This window comes from Cherax quadricarinatus, chromosome 89, assembly GCF_038502225.1.
Source record: "Cherax quadricarinatus isolate ZL_2023a chromosome 89, ASM3850222v1, whole genome shotgun sequence".
Classification (NCBI taxonomy): domain Eukaryota; kingdom Metazoa; phylum Arthropoda; class Malacostraca; order Decapoda; family Parastacidae; genus Cherax; species Cherax quadricarinatus.
In genome coordinates, this window is record NC_091380.1 from 16,894,809 (window position 1) to 16,913,304 (window position 18,496).

General features: G+C 46.2%; 1 protein-coding gene across 1 annotated transcript in view; it reads left to right on the forward strand.

Moving 5' to 3' along the window:
- LOC128697156 (aminoacylase-1) overlaps window positions 1–18,496 on the forward strand; it is a 102,315-nt gene that overhangs the window by 62,236 nt on the left and 21,583 nt on the right. Inside the window, exons 3-5 of the mRNA XM_070104221.1 lie at window positions 366–537; window positions 8,810–8,956; window positions 17,297–17,484. Coding sequence (XP_069960322.1) covers window positions 366–537; window positions 8,810–8,956; window positions 17,297–17,484 — 507 coding nt within the window. The remainder of the gene's footprint in view (window positions 1–365; window positions 538–8,809; window positions 8,957–17,296; window positions 17,485–18,496) is intronic.

The window sequence follows — 18,496 nt, forward strand, 5'->3', positions numbered from 1 at the left end:
ACCACTGTGACCACAAATCCAAGTTGTTACAGACGAATCTCCCGCTAGTGTGGCCGTGACGAGCTCTAGCTCAAGTTCCCTCAAAGCCGTCAACCTGACTCACGAAATTATTATGAAGCGATTGTGGTCACACTGGTGGCCTATACTAACCTTCCTATGATGCAGAAATATACCCAGTTGGATGCATCTTATTGTAACCAGCTGGTCCAGTGGCTAAGGCGTCGGTTTGGAGTTTTATGACTCTCTTATCGCTGGTTCTAACCTCACCCATGATATGGCTTGATATGCACATAATTCTGCAGCTCTGGTGACACCTCTGCTAAAATGTATTAATGCAGATTATAAATCTTTTATCTCCTGCTCAGGAACACTGGAAATACGACCCATTCAGTGGTCACAAAGACGACAACGGTGATATATATGGTCGTGGTACACAAGACATGAAGTGTGTCGGAGTCCAGTATTTAGAAGCTCTGAAAAGTCTCAGGAAAGATGGACACAAGTTCCTCAGGACAATTTACATTTCGTTTGTACCAGGTAAGAATTATCCAATAATTATTGTTATAATCAAGGGGGAAGCGCTAAACCTGGAGGATTATACAGCGCCTGGGGGGAGGATGTGGAAGGCATTCAGGCTTAATTCGGGGAACTGGAGCACAGATCCAATTCCCTAAATCAAGAGCCCCTCACCAACATCAAGGAACCTTCCTTGAGGGGAACAGTTATCCAAGAAATAATTATGATGATAATTTTGAAAGGGGGTGGATTGGTAAGCCAGGGGAAGGTATCGGTCAGTTGACTAGAGTTGTAGCTGCTAGTGTGTTCTGACCCGCGTCAGGACACACTTGTCCTCTTTCCTGACTAGGAAAATCAGGAAAGGAGAAGGAGGTTCGAACCCATGGTAAGTTAGTCAGTAACAGCTGTATTATGTGCCCCAATCCAATTATGTGGGCGGTACTTAAAGGATTACAGAGGTATATAATGGGTCCAGGGACTGTACCTCAACATTACAGAGGAACATAATGGGTCCAGTGACTGTACCTCAACATTACAGAGGTACATAATGGCTCAAGGAACTATGCCTCAACTTTACAGAGGTACATAATGGGTCCAGTGACTGTACCTCAACATTACAGAGGTACATAATGGGTCCAGGGACTGTACCTCAACATTACAGAGGTACATAATGGGTCCAGGGACTGTACCTCAACATTACAGAGGTACATAATGGGTCCAGTGACTGTACCTCAACATTACAGAGGTACATAATGGGTCCAGGGACTGTACCTCAACATTACTGAGGTACATAATGGGTCCAGTGACTGTACCTCAACATTACAGAGGTACATAATGGGTCCAGGGACTGTACCTCAACATTACTGAGGTACATAATGGGTCCAGGGACTGTACCTCAACATTACTGAGGTACATAATGGGTCCAGGGACTGTACCTCAACATTACTGAGGTACATAATGGGTCCAGGGACTGTACCTGAATTAATTAACTGGTGTCCCGCAGCTTGAACGGAAGCGCACTCACACATTGAGGTCCGGAGATCGAATCCCAGGTAAGGATGAAAAGCATTAGGGAGTGTTTCTGTAAGACACCGCTTGTTTATGTTCACCCATCAGTATAATGGGCACCTGGGTGTTAGTGGACTGGTGTGGGTCGCATCCTGGGTGTTAGTGGACTAGTGTGGGTCACATTCTGGGTGTTAGTGGACTGGTGTGGGTCACATTCTGGGTGTTAGTGGACTGGTGTGGGTCATATCCTGGGTGTTAGTGGACTGGTGTGCGCCACATCCTGGGTGTTAGTGGATTGTGTGGGCCACATCGTGGGTATTAGTGGACTGGTGTGGGTCACATCCTAGGTGTTAGTGGATTGGTGTGGGTCACATCCTAGGTGTTAGTAGTCTGGTATGGGTCGCATCCTGGGTGTTAGTGGACTGGTGTGGGTCACATCCTGGGTGTTAGTAGTCTGCTGTGGGCCGCATCCTTGGTATTAGTGGACTGGTGTGGGTCACATCCTGGATGTTAGTGGACTGGTGTGGGTGGCATCCTGGGTGTTAGTGGACTGGTGTGGGTCACATCCTGGGTGTTAGTGGACTGATGTGGGTCACATCCTGGGTGTTAGTGGACTGGTGTGGGTCACATCCTGGGTGTTAGTGGACTTGTGTGGGTCATATCCTGGGTGTTAGTGGACTGGTGTGGGTCTCATCCTGGGTGTTAGTGGACTGGTGTGGGTCACATCCTGGGTGTTAGTGGACTGGTGTGGGTCATATCCTGGGTGTTAGTGGACTGGTGTGGGTCACATCCTGGGTGTTAGCGGACTGGTGTGGGTCGCATCCTGGGTGTTACTGGACTGGCGTGGGTCTCATCCTGGGTGTTAGTTGACTGGTCCAGGTCACATCCTGTGTGTTAGTGGACTAGTGTGGGTCATACTCTGGGTGTTAGTGGACTGGTGTGGGTGACATCCTGGGTGTTAGTGGACTGGTGTGGGTCGCATCCTGGGTGTTAGTGGACTGGTGTGGGTCTCACCCTGGATGTTAGTGGACTGGTGTGGGTCTCATCCTGGGTGTTAGTTGACTGGTCCAGGTCACATCCTGGGTGTTAGTGGACTGGTGTGGGTCACGTCCTGGGTGTTAGTGGACTGGTGTGGGTCACATCCTTGGTGTTAGAGGTCTGGTGTGGGTCGCATCCTGGGTGCTAGTGGACCAGACCTAGTAACCACCACCAGGGCTAGTAACCACCACCAGGGCTATTAACCACCATCAGGCCAAGTAACCACCACCAGGCCTAGTAACCACGACCGGGCCTAGTAACCACGACCAGGCCTAGTAACCACCACCAGGCCTAGTAACCACCACCAGCCCTAGTAACCACCACCAGGCCTAGTAACCACCACCAGGCCTAGTAACCACCACCAGGCCTAGTAACCACCACCAGGTCTAGTAACCATCACCAAGCCTAGTAACTACCACCAGGCCTATTAACCACCACTAGGCCTAGTAACCACCACCAGGCCTAGTAACCACCACTAGGCCTAGTAACCACCACTAGGCCTAGCAACCACCACTAGGCCTAGTAACCACCACCAGGCCTAGTAACCACCACTAGACCTAGTAACCACCACTAGGCCTCGCAACCACCACTAGGCCTAGTAACCACCACCAGGCCTAGTAACCACCACCAGGCCTAGTAACCACCACCAGGCCTAGTAACCACCACTAGGCCTAGTAACCACCACCAGGCCTAGTAACCACCACCAGGCCTAGTAACCACCACCAGGCCTAGTAACCACCACCAGGCCTAGTAACCACCACCAGGTCTAGTAACCACCACTAGGCCTAGTAACCATCACCAGGCCTAGTAACCACCACTAGGCCTAGTAACCACCACTAGGCCTAGCAACCACCACTAGGCCTAGTAACCACCACCAGGTCCAGTAACCACCACTAGGCCTAGCAACCACCACTAGGCCTAGTAACCACCACTAGGCCTAGTAACCACCACCAAGCCTAGTAACCACCACTAGGCCTAGTAACCACCACCAGGCCTAGTAACCACCACTAGGCCTAGTAACCACCACTAGGCCTAGTAACCACCACTAGGCCTAGTAACCACCACTAGGCCTAGTAACCACCACTAGGCCTAGTAACCACCACTAGGCCTAGTAACCACCACTAAGCCTAGTAACTACCACCATGCCTAGTAACCACCACTAGGCCTAGTAACCACCACTAGGCCTAGTAACCACCACTAGGCCTAGTAACCACCACTAAGCCTAGTAACCACCACTAAGCCTAGTAACTACCACCAGGCCTAGTAACCACCACTAGGCCTAGTAACCACCACTAGGCCTAGTAACCACCACTAGGCCTAGTAACCACCACTAGGCCTAGTAACCACCACTAGGCCTAGCAACCACCACTAGGCCTAGTAACCACCACTAGGCCTAGTAACCACCACTAGGCCTAGTAACCACCACTAAGCCTAGTAACTACCACTAGGCCTAGTAACCACCACTAGGCCTAGCAACCACCACTAGGCCTAGTAACCACCACTAGGCCTAGCAACCACCACTAGGCCTAGTAACCACCACTAGGCCTGGTGGTAGTCAAAACACTTTAGTTGCCCCTTAAAAAATAACATCAGTGCCGGTTCCCCGTTTTCTGTTACCTGGAATTACTTTCTGGTGTCTGCGAGATGCTGCCTCCTTCAAGGCACCATTGAAGTGCTTTTGATCTATGGTAATGGAGCTATTTTTCTCCTTCCTTGGATTAAACCTGCCTGTTTTTCATTCCTAAGGCACTTATGGCCCCTGTGGGTTTAAAGCACAAGACTCTTGTGGCCCTCCAGGATTATTAAGTCATGGTTGACCTATACAAAAGTTTACCTCCATCAAAACTGATAATGGAATTTTATCTCTTCTCCTTTTAAGATAAGATTTCGTTCGGATTTTTAACCCCGGAATGTTAGCCACCCAATGGGTGGCTAACATTGAGGACCACATTCCATTGTGGTCCTCAATCTTGTCCCCCAGGATGCCACCCACACCAGTCCACTAACACCCAGGTACCTATTTGCTGCTAGGTGAACAGGACAACAGGTGTAAGGAAACACATCGAAATGTTTGCACCTTGCTGGGAATCGAACCCGTGCCCTCCGTGTGTGAGGCGAGAGCTTTGCCAGGCAGGTCACAGGGTCACGCAAATAGAACATGACTGCCAAAAGAGTTTAGAAATCTAGGGTGAAAGGAACGATGGGCAAGGTCATTCCAGGATGGTTTTTGCGAGCTGGAAGCATGATATTCCAGCACACAAGTGTACATTGTCTGCACTCTGAAGGATGGATGTTGCAGTTTACAGGGTTACTGACTGAGTGATGATGCATGTGTTTCTTTTTGTGGGTCACTCTACCTCAGTGAGAGACAGCTGAGGTGTACGGAGACAGTTGGATAAATATTTATTGACCATTACGGTCAATTATCCCGACTTTTTCACTGCCAAGGCATTTTTAATTGAGATATTAGACAAATCTTAATAATTCATACTTGCAATTATTATACAATTGCCACCTTTATTTCCCTAAATACTTTTTGATTCATCTTCTCAAACCTGTAACTTTCTGTGTCTCACAGACGAGCACTAGAAATACAGTGGAACCTCGGAACTCGAATAGTTCCGTACTTGAACGCTTTGCTTGGTAAAAAAAAAATCGCTCGGTAGTCGACCTTTTGTTCGGTACTCGACCAAACACGACCTGTGAGAACATGTGCATCAGTCTCCCCGTAGTTGTCACTCAGTGCAATATTCCTCTGACCTTCACTGTAAACTATTTCGTGTTTTTTTTTTTTGGGTGCTTTTTTTTATAAGTCACCATGGGTAAACTGCAGGTAAACTCCAGGTAATGGGGACTAAGAAGATTAGTGATAACAGCCAATCAAACAGAAAATTGGTTAGAGTGTGTTTGCCCTGATGTAAACACCGCCTCCACCTCTCCATATAATATGCCTTTCATTATTAATTTCAGCTTCTAGGTTATTGTTGCAACCCCTGAATGGGTTACAATGTATGTATATATATTACATGCATACCTGGAGACCTGGAGAGAGTTCCGGGGGTCAATGCCCCCGCGGCCCGGTCTGTGACCAGGCCTCCTGGTGGATCAGAGCCTGATCAACCAGGCTGTTACTGTTGGCTGCACGCAAACCAACGTACACGCCACAGCCCGGCTGGTCAGGAACCGACTTTAGGTGCTTGTCCAGTGCCTGCTTGAAGACTGCCAGGGGTCTGTTGGTAATCCCCCTTATGTATGCTGGGAGGCAATTGAACAGTCTCGGGCCCCTGACACTTATTGTATGGTCTCTTAACGTGCTAGTGACACCCCTGCTTTTCATTGGGGGGATGTTGCATCGTCTGCCAAGTCTTTTGCTTTCGTAGTGAGTGATTTTTGTGTGCAAGTTCGGTACTAGTCCCTCTAGGATTTTCCAGGTGTATATAATCATGTATCTCTCCCGCCTGCATTCCAGGGAATACAGGTTCAGGAACCTCAAGCGCTCCTAGTAATTAAGGTGTTTTATCTCCGTTTTGCGCGCCGTGAAGGTTCTCTGTACATTTTCTAGGTCAGCAATTTTACCTGCCTTGAAAGGTGCTGTTAGTGTGCAGCAATATTCCAGCCTAGATAGAACAAGTGACCTGAAGAGTGTCATCATGGGCTTGGCATCCCTAGTTTTGAAGGTTCTCATTATCCATCCTGTCATTTTTCTAGCAGATGCGATTGATACAATGTTATGGTCCTTGAAGGTGAGATCCTCCGACATGATCACTCCCAGGTCTTACCTTTTCATATAATTTATATTGCTTATATTTGCGATAATAGCTAAATTGTAAATATATTGCTTTATATTATTATTTGACTTAGTTTCCTTTTGTTAGGTAGGATGTAACATATTATTATGTGCTCAGTTCAAGTCTTGATTGTCTAACTACTGTAATTATCTCTTGTGGCTCGTTACTCTGCCGGCTTCTCTTGCTGAGCTGCAGCTGTCCACGGAGCTATCACGTGATCGAGGGGGGTGTCCACACCTCGCTTGAAGTATTCAGTCTGGTCTAGACTCGCTTGGTGGTTGGACGTAGTATCCCTGACAAGTGCCTAAATCTCCCTTATAGGCCCTTGTTGGAAGATCATCTCTAGCTTTCTTATAGGTTCTGTGAGACTCTGTTCACAGAACATTGTATAGACTTAGTGATTTTCGATGTTGTATTGAGGTTATGTGTCTCATAGACACTCTGAGTAACTCAGGTCCTGAGCTGTAGCTTCTGACCTAACTTGTACTGGTATCTGTGTATTATCACAGTCGGGGATTTTCTTATGCTGAACTTAGATTCAGTAGTATGGGAGTTTTGTGACTTTTGTGGAGGATCTGCTGATGGTCCCTACTTAGTGTCGTTATATTATCTCCTTGTTCCTGATTCTGTGTCGCAGTTGCTTGTTACATTGCTATTGGGCTTAGCATTCTTTTATTGTTCAAGCAGACTTTTCTGACTGCCAGTTGGTCAAGAAGTTAGCTTATGTGAGGACTTTGTCAGTCACTTGTTTAAGTCTAGTCGAGTCGTGAGACATAGCGAACTACTTAGAGCACTTACACACATACACACAAACTTACTTGTACATATTTGCAATATCTTATTAAATGTTAATGTACCAGACGGTACTTAAGAATTATAAATGTGATATGTGCTTTCAGCACAATAATATTGTACACGAGAGAAGTGATTAATATTATTTTGATTACTGTGATTAATTTAATTTAATTTGATATACGCCTAGACAACTTAATCAATAAATTTATTAAATTTTAATTTCTCTAGTTAGTAGCCTACCAGTTGTAATCCTAAAGCACTATTGAACCATACTGAATTTTAATGGATAATTGGACAAGGATACTGACTACTTGTTACGAAAACCCAGTAACAGGCTGGATGCTAGAAGGGCAGTCCTTTCTAGTATTCACTGGAGATCCCTAAGCTTTTAGAATCGCGTTTTTTGTAACAGTTATCTATCGTGTTTCTGATATCAAGTTGGAGTAAATATGATAGAAAGCCTTTATTACTAATATTAGCGTTATTACACAACATTATATTGGCGCCACCGCTAGTATCAGGCTATCAAGACGGCTTATCAGACACTGAATGTTCCTTCTGCTGGCCCATCCCTCCCTCTCTTATAGCTCCTCCCACTTCGAGTCCCTCTTATATTACACTTGCCTTCCATTTTAAATTTTTATTCACACAAAAAATAGAAGATTTACTGTTATGCAGACTACTGTGTTATTGAAAAAAGGGTATAAATAATATCAGCGCAATTGAGACAGCATATTACTCACCAGTTGACGTGTATTGGACGCGTGGCGTGATTTGTTTACTCTTGAAATCTAATATTTCCGCTACTTTGAGCTCAGTTTCAAGGTACTTTCAGTATGTGAAACATCCAAAATTATTTCAATATCGGTAGAATATTTTCATTCTATCAAATGAGACCAAGAAATTGAAAATACAATTATAAATACCGTACGAAAATTCACCACAAAGTCGCTGGAAGTGTATTTTTGGGGTCTGAAATGGATTAATCTAATTGACATTATTCCTTATGGGAAAAATTCGGTACTCGAACAGATCGGCACACGAACAGCCTTCTGGAATGAATTAAGGTCGACTACCAAGGTTCCATTGTATGGGCAGTGCTCTCTGTGTAGCCTTGTGACCTTGCAGTTACCCAATCTTACTGTCAGTGTTGCTTGATCCTACTGGTGATCTTACTGTCAGTGTTGCTTGATCCTACTGGTGATCTTACTGTCAGTGTTGCTTGATCCTACTGGTGATCTTGCTGTCAGTGTTGCTTGATCCTACTGGTGATCTTACTGTCAGTGTTGCTTGATCCTACTGGTGATCTTACTGTCAGTGTTGGCTTGATCCTACTGGTGACTTACTGTCAGTGTTGCTTGATCCTACTGGTGATCTTACTGTCAGTGTTGCTTGATCCTACTGGTGATCTTACTGTCAGTGTTGCTTGATCCTACTGGTGATCTTACTGTCAGTGTTGCTTGATCCTACTGGTGATCTTACTGTCAGTGTTGCTTGATCCTACTGGTGATCTTACTGTAAGTGCTGCTTGATCCTACTGGTGATCTTACTGTAAGTGTTGCTTGATCCTACTGGTGATCTTACTGTCAGTCTTACCCACTCCTACTGGTCACCCTAAAGTGTTGGCAATTAAATGTATATTTTCAGTATGGATTTATTTGCAGACGAGGAGATTGGTGGACTAAACGGCATGAAGAAATTCGTCAGGAGTGACGCCTTCCAGAAGATGAATGTCGGCTTCGCCCTGGACGAGGGATATGCCAACCCGACTGACAACTTCTACGTGTTCTACGGAGAGAGAACCGTGTTATGTAAAGATACCGCTCGTTTTCCCTGTTATGGGTTAAGATTTATGAATGTTATTGTAGTGTAGCAGATGTATTCTGCTGGCTAGACTTATTCGGTGCTTTGATTTTTATTTAGTGTATGTAAAAAGTAGTGGTAGGGGTTAGGTGGAAAGGTAACCACAGGCATGGTTTATATAGTGGCATGGGTGAGGTGCAAAGGTAACCACAGGCAGGGTTTATATAGTGGCAGGGGTGAGGTGCAAAGGTAACCACAGGCAGGGTTTATATAGTGGCAGGGGTGAGGTGGAAAGGTAACCACAGGCAGGGTTTATATAGTGGCAGGGGTGAGGTGCAAAGGTAACCACAGGCAGGGTTTATATAGTGGCATGGGTGAGGTGCAAAGGTAACCACAGGCAGGGTTTATATAGTGGCAGGGGTGAGGTGCAAAGGTAACCACAGGCAGGGTTTATATAGTGGCAGGGGTGAGGTGCAAAGGTAACCACAGGCAGGGTTTATATAGTGGCAGGGGTGAGGTGCAAAGGTAACCACAGGCAGGGTTTATATAGTGGCAGGGGTGAGGTGCAAAGGTGACCACAGGGAGGGTATATATAGTGGCAGGGGTGAGGTGCAAAGGTAACCACAGGCAGGGTTTATATAGTAGCAGGGGTGAGGTGCAAAGGTAACCACAGGCAGGGTTTATATAGTGGCAGGGGTGAGGTGCAAAGGTGACCACAGGGAGGGTATATATAGTGGCAGGGGTGAGGTGCAAAGATAACTACAAGCAGGGTTTATGTAGTGGCAGGGGTGAGGTGCAAAGGTAACCACAGGGAGGGTATATATAGTGGCAGGGGTGAGGTGCAGAGAGGTGATACCAGTACAGTAGTATTGCTGAGGGTAGATGGACTGGGCTGGCATAGGCCAGTAGGCCCATTGATTTGACTCCAAAACTTCAGGTTAGGAGAGTCTGTAGTTTTGTGACTCTCTGATCGTGGGTTCTAACCCTGCCCGTGGTATGGTTTGTTTGCAATCGTGTCATTACGATTTCGTGAGTCATGTTGACGGCTTTGAGGGAACTTGAACTATAGTTCGTCACGGCCACACTGGCGGGAGATTCGTCTGTAAAAACTTGCATTTGTGGTCACAGTGGTGGCCTATGCTAACCTTCCTATGATGTAGAAATATACCTAGTTGGATTAATCTTATTGTAGCCAGCTGGTCCAGTGGCTAACGCGTCGGTCTGGAGTTTTATGACTCTCTGACCGCGGGTTCTAACCCTACCATTGGTATGGTTTGTTTAAGGAGACTAATACGGCTGGAGGTAAAGGCAGTCACACTCCAGTCAATTTGTTACCTTGATTACTGCAACAAAATTTACCCTAACAGAGTACCTCGCATTTTGCGAGCAGTTCAGGGCCCAGATAGACGACAGGATGGATATGACGGATGCTGCCATACTATAGTATTTACGATCCAGGGCCCTAGACCTGGTCAGACCCTACCCAATCACGGATGCCAATTACAAGCTTGCCAAGGACTGAGGTCATAAGACTCACACACAGCTTCAAATACCGTGAGTAACTTCTGAAATATCAGACTAACTAAAACAAATCACTGAGGGGTTGGGAGACTTGTTTCTCCTCCCAGCATAGGTGACAGAGAAGAGTCACCAGCCTATAATGAACCAGATTATCACTCTGAACAATTAGAAGATAAATCTAAAGTTCATAAGACAAGTATCTATGATAACAGAGAAGCTGGTGGCTAAAATTAGTATGGCTCTGGGAGGAGCTGTAAGTCAGGACCCACCCAGGACTTACGATGTATTAACGGTGGCCATCGAAGAGGTATTACAGTCTTGGTAGTAATCTGGTATTACCACTGACACAGTAGAGAGGTTGGTATTCTGGTGGGAACCGATCAAGTGGTTGACTTCCTCACCAGAAGACAGACTATTTACGAAGATATTTGATTATACAGGTCCCAAGTTGAAGAGACAAGATTCCACCCTTATTCCCAGCAACGCCAGAGAGGATGGGAGACCCATAACTCTGACAGCAGGAACCACAATAACGAAGAGTACTGGAACACATGATGAACCACCAGGTATAATAAATGGTTTTAAAACCGACAAACTGAAGATTGAGACACTTATGGAACATATGGGAATCTTTACTGAGGAAACTTATCTTCAGAAAAGATTTCCTTATCTTGCATAAGTGTATCAATCTTCAACTTGTCGGTTTTAAACCAATTATCACATCTGTCAGACACTGCAACATGATGGGATCTTGATACAAGGAATTCTTCAACACTTTTCTAACCTGTGGACGAAGATCTACTTACACTAGTGGCAGGTTCCACTGTGATCCCGCCTCCTATATATATAAGCCACCTCTCTGGCCCTGTGCTCTACTTTCTGCAAGATTGATGGTCTGAACTCATCGACTTCAGGCTGAGGGACTGATTACCTCAAACTCCTCCTCTGCTTACACCTTCCTGCCTTGTATTGGACTGATGAAGACACTGTGTAAAGATTCCCTTATATTGCATAAGTGTCTCAGTCTTCAACCACCAGGTAAGCCGAACCAGGGAGGGATTGACGGACACTCAACCACCTTGAGAAAATACTTCTAAGGGGCACCCCAAAAGAGAAATAGGTTGTCATTAAACCCAGGAAGCTCATATTAGTGGGAAGGAAAGATACCAGGGCATACGAGTCACTGGGTGGGGAAGTGCAGATAAGGCTAGATATGTGCGAGAAGTTAAAATTAAAACAAGGCTGATAAGACAATCGGAACTAAGAAGCTTCTGTCAGAGAGAATACAAACATTGGAAACTGGACGGGCAAAGTTAGACCAGCGTCTCCTCGATGAGAGTGACCGGACAGTGCTCATGTCCAGGGCCCACTTGGGGGGACTTGTGAGAAGTGAACTTGATCTAGACTTAGCATCTACCTTTGCTGGCAGGATGATGTAGAAATTTATTTGTATCAAATATTCTTATTGCTTGGGTCATATGTATATATTTCAGTATCGTAGTCGCAGGGAGACTTGTAGCACCTTTACACCCAAAGAGAATAGTATACAAATTGATAGATTTAGGCCTTATGAATGATTCAGGAAGGCTTGAATCTTTTGTAAATAATATTAGAATTAATTATGTAGGCTTAGACATTAATATCATGTTATATTATGTAATGAGATTAGACATATTGTGAAAGCCAGCATCTCTGAGCAAGGTAAGTGAGATGGGGTTTACAAAATGCAGGATCGTTTTTCTGGCATTAGGAATGGTTGGGAAAATAACTCACAAGAGCTCCCAGCTCAGCATCCCATGCTGTTGACAAAATACTCTGCCTGGCAGCCTGAGAATATGTAGTGGACGCCTCCCGACATACCATGGATATTCAGTCACACTCCAGGCCAATTATAAGATTATTCGACTGACGTTACTTTTGGGAACACAAGGTAATTTAGCTATGGAGTGGGCACAGTGCCCAATCCTAGGTACATAGCAGCCAAGACTGCTGAGTTATCATTCTTTAAATATTAGGCCAGAAGCCAGTGATCTTTCTGGGTGCATAAATATTAATTAAGGAAACCCTAGTGAACACAGGGACCCCTAGAGTGTATGCTGGGATTACTAACATTTACTAACTGCTTCCATGGATCATTCCTCCATGCACATGACATCCAAGAGAGAGAGAGAGGGAGAGAGAGAGAGAGAGAGAGAGAGAGAGAGAGAGAGAGAGAGAGAGAGAGAGAGAGAGAGAGAGAGAGAGAGAGAGAGAGAGAGAGAGAGAGAGAGAGAGAGAGAAAGAGAGAGAGAGAGAGAGAGAGAGAGAGAGAGAGAGAGAGAGAGAGAGAGAGAGAGAGAGAGAGAGAGAGAGAGAGAGAGACAGACAGACAGACAGACAGACAGACAGACAGACAGACAGACAGAGAGAGAGAGAGATTACTAGCAGTCTAGCATGGGTAGAATCAGGTGATTTCTAGCTGGGACAGACTGCTTAATTTGTACTTGCGCTAACAAGTGTTATCTGTGACAACAGTGACTGCCAGTGTCAACAGTGACTGCCAGAGTGTCAGCAGTGACTGCCAGAGTGTCAACAGTGACTGCCAGAGTGTCAGCAGTGACTGCCAGAGTGTCAGCAGTGACTGCCAGAGTGTCAACAGTGACTGCCAGAGTGTCAACAGTGACTGCCAGAGTGTCAGCAGTGACTGCCAGAGTGTCAACAGTGACTGCCAGAGTGTCAACAGTGACTGCCAGAGTGTCAGCAGTGACTGCCAGAGTGTCAACAATGACTGCCAGAGTGTCAACAGTGACTGCCAGAGTGTCAACAGTGACTGCCACAGTGTCAACAGTGACTGCCAGAGTGTCAACAGTGACTGCCACAGTGTCAACAGTGACTGCCAGAGTGTCAACAGTGACTGCCAGAGTGTCAACAGTGACTGCCAGAGTGTCAACAGTGACTGCCAGAGTGTCAACAGTGACTGCCAGAGTGTCAGCAGTGACTGCCAGAGTGTCAACAGTGACTGCCAGAGTGTCAACAGTGACTGCCAGAGTGTCAGCAGTGACTGCCAGAGTGTCAGCAGTGACTGCCAGAGTGTCAACAGTGACTGCCAGAGTGTCAGCAGTGACTGCCAGAGTGTCAGCAGTGACTGCCAGAGTGTCAGCAGTGACTGCCAGAGTGTCAACAGTGACTGCCAGAGTGTCAACAGTGACTGCCAGAGTGTCAACAGTGACTGCCAGAGTGTCAACAGTGACTGCCACAGTGTCAACAGAGACTGCCACAGTGTCAACAGTGACTGCAAGAGTATCAACAGTGATGCCAGACTGTCAGCAGTGACTGCCAGATTCAACAGTGACTGCCAGAGTGTCAATAGTGACTGCCAGAGTGTCAACAGTGACTGCCAGAGTGTCAACAGTGACTGCCAGAGTGTCAACAGTGACTGCCAGAGTGTCAACAGTGACTGCCAGAGTGTCAGCAGTGACTGCCAGAGTGTCAGCAGTGACTGCCAGAGTGTCATCAGTGACTGCCAGAGTGTCAACAGTGACTGCCAGAGTGTCAACAGTGACTGCCAGAGTGTCAACAGTGACTGCCAGTGTCATCGGTGACTGCCAGAGTGTCAACAGTGACTGCCAGAGTGTCAACAGTGACTGCCAGAGTGTCAACAGTGACTGCCAGAGTGTCAACAGTGACTGCCAGAGTGACAACAGTGACTGCCAGAGTGCCAACAGTGACTGCCAGAGTGTCAACAGTGACTGCCAGTGTCAACAGTGATGCCAGAGTGCCAACAGTGACTGCCAGAGTGTCAACAGTGACTGCCAGAGTGTCAACAGTGATGCCAGAGTGTCAACAGTGACTGCCAGAGTGTCAACAGTGGTGCCAGAGTGACAACAGTGATGCCAGAGCGTCAACAGTGACTGCCAGAGTGCCAACAGTAATGCCAGAGTGTCAACAGTAACTGCCAGAGTGTCAACAGTGACTCCCAGAGTGCCAACAGTGATGTCAGAGTGTCAACAGTGATGCCAGAGTGTCAACAGTGACTCCCAGAGTGCCAATAGTGATGCCAGAGCGTCAACAGTGATGCCAGAGTGCCAACAGTGATGCCAGAGTGTCAACAGTGACTCCCAGAGTGCCAACAGTGATGCCAGAGTGTCAACAGTGACTGCCAGAGCGTCAACAGTGATGCCAGAGTGTCAACAGTGATGCCAGAGTGTCAACAGTGATGCCAGAGTGCCAACAGTGATGCCAGAGTGCCAACAATGACTGTCAGAGTGCCAACAGTGATGCCAGAGTGTCAACAGTGATGCCAGAGTGTCAACAGTGATGCCAGAGTGCCAACAGTGATGCCAGGGTGCCAACAGTGACTGCCAGAGTGCCAACAGTGACTGCCAGAGTGTCAACAGTAACTGCCAGAGTGTCAACGGTGACTGCCAGAGTGCCAACAGTGACTCCCAAAGTGCCAACAGTGATGCCAGAGTGTCAACAGTGACTGCCAGAGTGTCAACAGTGACTGCCAGAGTGACAACGGTGACTGCCAGAGTGTCAACAGTGACTGCCAGAGTGTCAACAGTGACTGCCAGAGTGTCAACAGTGACTGCCAGAGTGTCATCAGTGACTCCCAGAGTGCCAACAGTGATGCCAGAGTGCCAACAGTGATACCAGAGTGTCAACAGTGATGCCAGAGTGTCAACAGTGACTGCCAGAGTGCTAACAGTGATGCCAGAGTGTCAACAGTGATGCCAGAGTGCCAACAGTAACTTCCAGAGTGCCATCAGTGACTGCCGAAGTGTCAACAGTGACTCCCAGAGTGTCAACAGTGATGCCAGAGTGTCAACAGTGACTGCCAGAGTGCCAACAGTGATGCCAGAGTGTCAACAGTGATGCCAGAGTGCCAACAGTAACTGCCAGAGTGCCATCAGTGACTGCCAGAGTGTCAACAGTGACTCCCAGAGTGTCAACAGTGATGCTAGAGTGCCAACAGTGACTGCCAGAGTGCCAACAGTGATACCAGAGTGCCAACAGCGATACCAGAGTGCCAACAGTGATACCAGAGTGTTAACAGTGATGCCAGTGTGCGAACAGTGATGCCAGAGTTCCAACAGTGATGCCAGAGTGCCAACAGTGACTGCCAGAGTGTCAACAGTGGCTCCCAGAGTGTCAACACTGATGCTTGAGTGCCAACAGTGATACCAGAGTGCCAACAGTGATACCAGAGTGCCAACAGTGATACCAGAGTGCCAACAGTGATACCAGAGTGCCAACAGTGATACCAGAGTGCCAACAGTGATGCCAGAGTGCCAACAGTGATGCCAGAGTGCCAACAGTGATGCCAGAGTGCCAACAGTGATGCCAGAGTGCCAACAGTGATGCCAGAGTGCCAACAGTGATGCCAGAGTGCCAACAGTGATGCCAGAGTGCCAACAGTGATGCCAGAGTGCCAACAGTGATGCCAGAGTGCCAACAGTGATGCCAGAGTGCCAACAGTGATGCCAGAGTGGACATCTTACAAGTTCCCACACTACTAACAATAACAATAATGTTCGGTACATACGTGATGGCCAGAATGAATAATTTCTTACAGAAATATACAATAACATTACCTTAAATAGGTGATATCACAATAGGCAGAATAATCTCAGCGAAGAATAATGAAAGTATAAGAACTTTCAACATTTCTTACATCCTCTGATAATGTGAAAAACCGCGAAAGCTCACAGAAATATCTTATAAGAATGGTCAGCTTGGGTGCCTTTGTTTACGTTTTTTTATTCAATTCAATTCAATTCAAGTTTATTCTCTATAAGTGTTACAATGTGGAGTTTACAGGTTTTGGGTATTGTGTGGTTTACATGTTATAAAATACTAATTACAGAGGGTGCCACTAGGACACCTAGCATGGCTAGGCATTACAGAGGGGGCCGCTAGGGCACCTAGCATGGCTAGGTATTACAGAGGGGGGCACTAGGGCACCTAGCATGGCTAGGTATTACAGAGGGGGGCACTAGGACACCTAGCATGGCTAGGTATTTCCAGCAGACTTAGATTAATTCTTAACATTAAATCCTTACAGGTTATAGTATTAAGGCTAAGTGACTACATCATAATTTGTGAGTTTAGCAATGTGAATGATTTTGTTTTGGCACAATACAAGGTGTCTATATTGGAGTATCATAGACAAACTTATGACTAGTTAGGATTTATTATTTTAAGATTAAGATTAGTATTTCTGGGTTTATAGTCAGTGGGTGAGTGAGTGTAATTGTGAACCACCAGGTGGTTATCATGTAGTTAGTTCTCGGGGTGGATCAGGGAGATAAGATGTTGTCTAACTGTAGTTTTGAAGGTGATGAATGTGTCTGCAGTTCTAGAGTTCTCAGGTAGGGTATTCCAGATTTTAGGGCCTTTGACATACATTGAATTTTTGTAAAGGTTTAGTCGGACACGGGGAATGTCGTAGAGATGTTTGTGTCTGGTGTTATGCCTGTGGGTTCTGTCACAACTATCAAGAAAGCATTTTAGGTCAAGGTTAATATTGGAATTTAAGGTCCTGTAGATGTAGCTTGCACAGTAGTAAGTGTGGATGTACTGAACAGGGAGTAAGTTTAGATCTATGAAGAGTGGGGGGGGTGTGTTGCCAGGGATGGGATTTAGTGATTATTCTTACTGCAGCTTTATGTTGGGTTATTATTGGCTTTAGGTGTGTTGCTGCAGTTGATCCCCAAGCACAAATAGCATAGGTGAGGTATGGATATATAAGTGAATGGTATAGTGTGAGAAGGGCAGTTTGCGGCACGTAGTATCGTATCTTGGAGAGGATCCCAACCATTTTGAATATATTAATGTTACAATTACAGGGGTAAAAGTGAAGTGTCCAGGTCAGCCAGGTCACGGGTCACAGTTCCTGACCAACACTGCAGGAAAAACACTCCAGAAGGTCATTGACTCTTTCCTGGGTTATAGAGATGAACAAGAACGCTTACTGAAGGAGAACAAGAACCTGCGTCTTGGAGATGTTAACACTGTTAACCTCACGATGCTGGAGGTAATTACTGCTTTTCCTGCCTCTTGGAGATGTTAACATTGTTAACGTTGTTAACCTCACAATGCTGGAGGTAATGAGTTTCCTGCGTCTAGGAGAATTTTAACGTTGTTAACATTGTTAACCTCACAATGCCGGAGGTAATAACATAGGTGTCCCAGAGCTGGGTTGGTAGCGCACTCACCTCTTATATTGATGTCCGGGGTTCGATCCCCGGTACGGGTAGAAATATTAGGGCGTCTTTCCTTAAGACACCTGTTGCCCATGTTCACCTAGCAGACAGTAGGATGCAAACCCCCCACACCCGAATGGTGTGGGTCGCATCCTGGGGTCAAAATTAACCTAATTTGAGGGAAATGTTCTGCTTACTAAGGGACTTTCTATGGTTTGTATAAGTTATATCATTTAGAAATAATGATTATTATTATTATTGGTATTATAAGCATCTTCTGAACATTTGCTTGAGGTGCAGGAGGGTCCCACTTTACAGCGTTTTAGTTGACAGTGACTCGCTAAAACGGACATTCCAAATTATAGCCCGAGGGGCAAACAGTCCCTGGACCCATTATGTACCTGCGTAATGTTGAAGTACAGTCCATGGACCCATTATGTACCTCTGTAATGTTGAGGTACAGTCCCTGGACCCATTATGTACCTGCGTAATGTTGAAGTACAGTCCATGGACCCATTATGTACCTCTGTAATGTTGAGGTACAGTCCCTGGACCCATTATGTACCTCTGTAATGTTGAGGTACAGTCCCTGGACCCATTATGTACCTCTGTAATGTTGAGGTACAGTCCCTGGACCCATTATGTACCTCTGTAATGTTGAGGTACAGTCCCTGGACCCATTATGTACCTCTGTAATGTTGAGGTACAGTCCCTGGACCCATTATGTACCTCTGTAATGTTGAGGTACAGTCCCTGGACCCATTATGTACCTCTGTAATGTTGAGGTACAGTCCCTGGACCCATTATGTACCTGCATAATGTTGAGGTACAGTCCCTGAACCC